The sequence below is a fragment of the Cyprinodon variegatus genome, unplaced genomic scaffold (genome assembly GCF_000732505.1).
Source record: "Cyprinodon variegatus isolate N-32 unplaced genomic scaffold, C_variegatus-1.0 Scaffold252, whole genome shotgun sequence".
Taxonomy (NCBI): Eukaryota; Metazoa; Chordata; class Actinopteri; order Cyprinodontiformes; family Cyprinodontidae; genus Cyprinodon; species Cyprinodon variegatus.
The window spans coordinates 32546-35583 of NW_015150705.1; the positions used below are offsets into that span (position 1 = coordinate 32546).

At 35.3% G+C, this 3038-nt stretch overlaps 1 protein-coding gene across 1 annotated transcript in view; it reads right to left on the reverse strand.

The window, feature by feature from the left end:
- drosha (drosha, ribonuclease type III) overlaps positions 1–3038 on the reverse strand; it is a 211336-nt gene that overhangs the window by 22575 nt on the left and 185723 nt on the right. The window contains exon 31 of the mRNA XM_015382192.1: positions 1943–1989. Coding sequence (XP_015237678.1) covers positions 1943–1989 — 47 coding nt within the window. The remainder of the gene's footprint in view (positions 1–1942; positions 1990–3038) is intronic.

The following is a 3038-nucleotide window of genomic DNA, read 5'->3' on the forward strand; positions in this document are numbered from 1 at the left end:
ATATATATATATATATATATATATATATATATATATATATATGTATAAATAATATGGCAAAATCCTTCATAATTTTTACCGTCGACAGGCTGCAGCCATGTCCCAAATTCCTCATTTTCAGCCTCTTTTGTTGAAATTTGCATTCTCTAGCATTTTATCTGCCATGCGCTTCTTTTCAGAACATACGGCTTTGCGATGAACCGAAAGCAGTTCCGCACAAATATTTGGCAATATATCTGACAATATATGACAAAATTGTTTTTATAATTTTTTTTTTATTTAAATAAAGCATTTTAAATGCCACAATAATCACATTTAATGAATTTTAATGCAAATTAAGGCCTTGATTCAAAAAAATAATAAAATAATGATTTTTTATGTTTTTTAATGATCTACGGTAACCCTGTGCATATACCGTATATCCTCCCCCCCATTCACCTTTTACTCCTTTTGGCACCTTCTACTTTGTGACTATTGAGCCGTTGTACCAAATAAAATTCTCCACTGTGAGATCAATTAAGTCAATCAATCAAATACGATTTTAAGGATTTATAGCTGTAATTGTTAATACGGGTGTTTCACAGTATAAATTATTGAAAGGGGCTAAACAAAAACTTTTCTCAAATGTGATCTAAATACCAATTAAATCACACTGAGGTTGGTGATTTTAATGGTGATTATCAGATGATTTTTGTGATATGATCCATTATCTGGAGTTGATCAGGGCTTTGCAGAGGAAGACTATGGCAAGCTGTCAACGTTTTTATCCAGAGTCACCATTAAAATAATCAAAACTATTAAAATAAAGTATAATTATTTATTTCTGCTTTATTGTAAAAGCATTAGGCTGATATAGATTTTAACTGCACTAAACAGCTATTGCGATTTAAGTCTATATTTCTGGTATGATCTATGGTTTGCATCTAGATTAGGGTGTTTTTTGGGACGGCTGTGTTTTCCGCTTGGTGTTAAATCCAATCCAGTAATTGATCTCACACTATGAACACACTTATTAAATGACTTTAAGGGAACGAGATGAATGTTACATAAAAATAAAAAGTTATGTCATCAGCAAAGAAGGAGAATTAGGCTATGAGGAGATAATATTTAGTTATTAAATACAAGTAACAGAGGGAATTTAAAATTATATCAAATAGCACCCGTGGCATTCATTTATTAATTTCTCAAACTGAAACAAACAATGAAAAAAATTTTTTTTTTTGGGGTCAAAATTTGTTTCATAAAATAATATTGAACAGAGAGCACCTTCTTTCATTTATTCATTATTTTGCTACTGAATTAAAGATAAAAAAAAAATTAATAAATAAAATAAAACGGAGCATATCATTTTAATCTTTCACATTTTAGAGGTAAATTCTGATTTTATTTAAAAGTGAGTGATAATTATTCATGTGAGGCATAGTGTGCAGAAAGTCTAATGTAAAAAAAAATAATAATATTTTAAAGTCACAGAAAAAAACAATAAAATATCAGATATGTTTGGTGGATGGGTCAAATTGCTCATGTCAGTCAGACATGGTTCCAACATGAAAAGAAAAGTCAGGGAAGCTCAACTTGAAACTGTAGTTGAATCATCTAAAAAAGAATGTTATAATGGCTTCTAAACTAAAATATAAAATGTATAAGGCCGCCTGCAGAGTCAATAACCAGCCATTTATTGGTAACTTCTAAAAGAGCAGCACAAACTGAGAACAAAAAAACATTATTTTTCATTGTTGTTTCCAGTTTAAAAAGACAAATCAAAGAATGATAAACGGATTAAACATGCAAGGTTTATTCCCCCTTTATACACACATCAAGTCAGAAACCTGACATCATTCCCAGTCCATCAATCAGCGGGTAAAAGGAAGAATACCAAATACAGTGCTGAGATTCAGGGAAAACAAGACAAAAAGTGTTTGTGTTTTGCTAAACAACTCACATTTCTCAAGCGCATCCATCGCAGCTCCCATTTCAGCTTGTTGGATGCTAGATTAGAAGGAGACGGAGACACAGAAGCAGAGAAAGGATTTTAGCATATTTAAAATGGGACTTTTTGAAATTCTGTCAAAGAAAAGAAAATCAGGCCCAGTACTGAGGGGGATTATAAGAAATGCATTATATTTATTCTTAGTGCATCCTTCTGCCTGACAATCGCAGGTACCGCAGAGCAAACACTTTGCAAAGCACTGGGCGCTGTTTACGTCTGCAATTCGCCGTCCTTCTGTGTGCATTATGTGGCGTCTGATGGTAGCAGCATCTGAGGTGGTTGGCAGCTTAAATCATGTAAATAGTAAGCGCTCTGAGATTGTGCAAAAAGGACAAACTTATCGCCAGCTTAGAGCATCAGAGACTGCTTTCAAGTAGGGAGGGTGTGGATGGAGGGGAGGGCGGCTGGTCCATGTGTGTGTGTGTGTGTGTGTGTGTGTGTGTGTTGGGAGGGTGAGAGATGTTTGATGGATTTAGGTTTCATTTCTCGCAGGCTCAGCTGAGGCTTTATCGCCTCCACCCCTGAAAAGGCCCCTCGCTGGAGATTCACTTTCTTCGCCCGCCATGAATACAGGATGCAGCGACGCTCGACAAAACGTGCTGGAGACGGACGGCGAGAAAACACAAACCTGCACACTTTTTCCTGCCCCTGCTGCGAGTGCAGAAAACCAAGGTGCAGCGCCGCCTCAGCGAATAGGCTTTTCAGCCTCAAAGTGATATTTTCATTACAAAATTTGTTAAATCAATAAGTAATTGATTCATCCTCATTGTGCGTAATGTGTCTCCCAATAGAACAGAGCTTAATTGCTATAATAAACACCAGCTATACAGTGAAGCCATTATTCTCATCCCATTAGTGGCGCACTGAAAAGGAACGCATCCTGTTTTGTTGGCTCTTCTTATCGTTATTAAGAGGTTTCTAAACATTTTTCATGTCATTTCCTCCTTTTAGACCCACGTGTTTAAAGATGTCATTATTTCTCTGATCTTTATCCTGAAGATTAATAAACAAAGTCAAAATATTGAAAAGGAAGGAAGGAAGGAAGGAA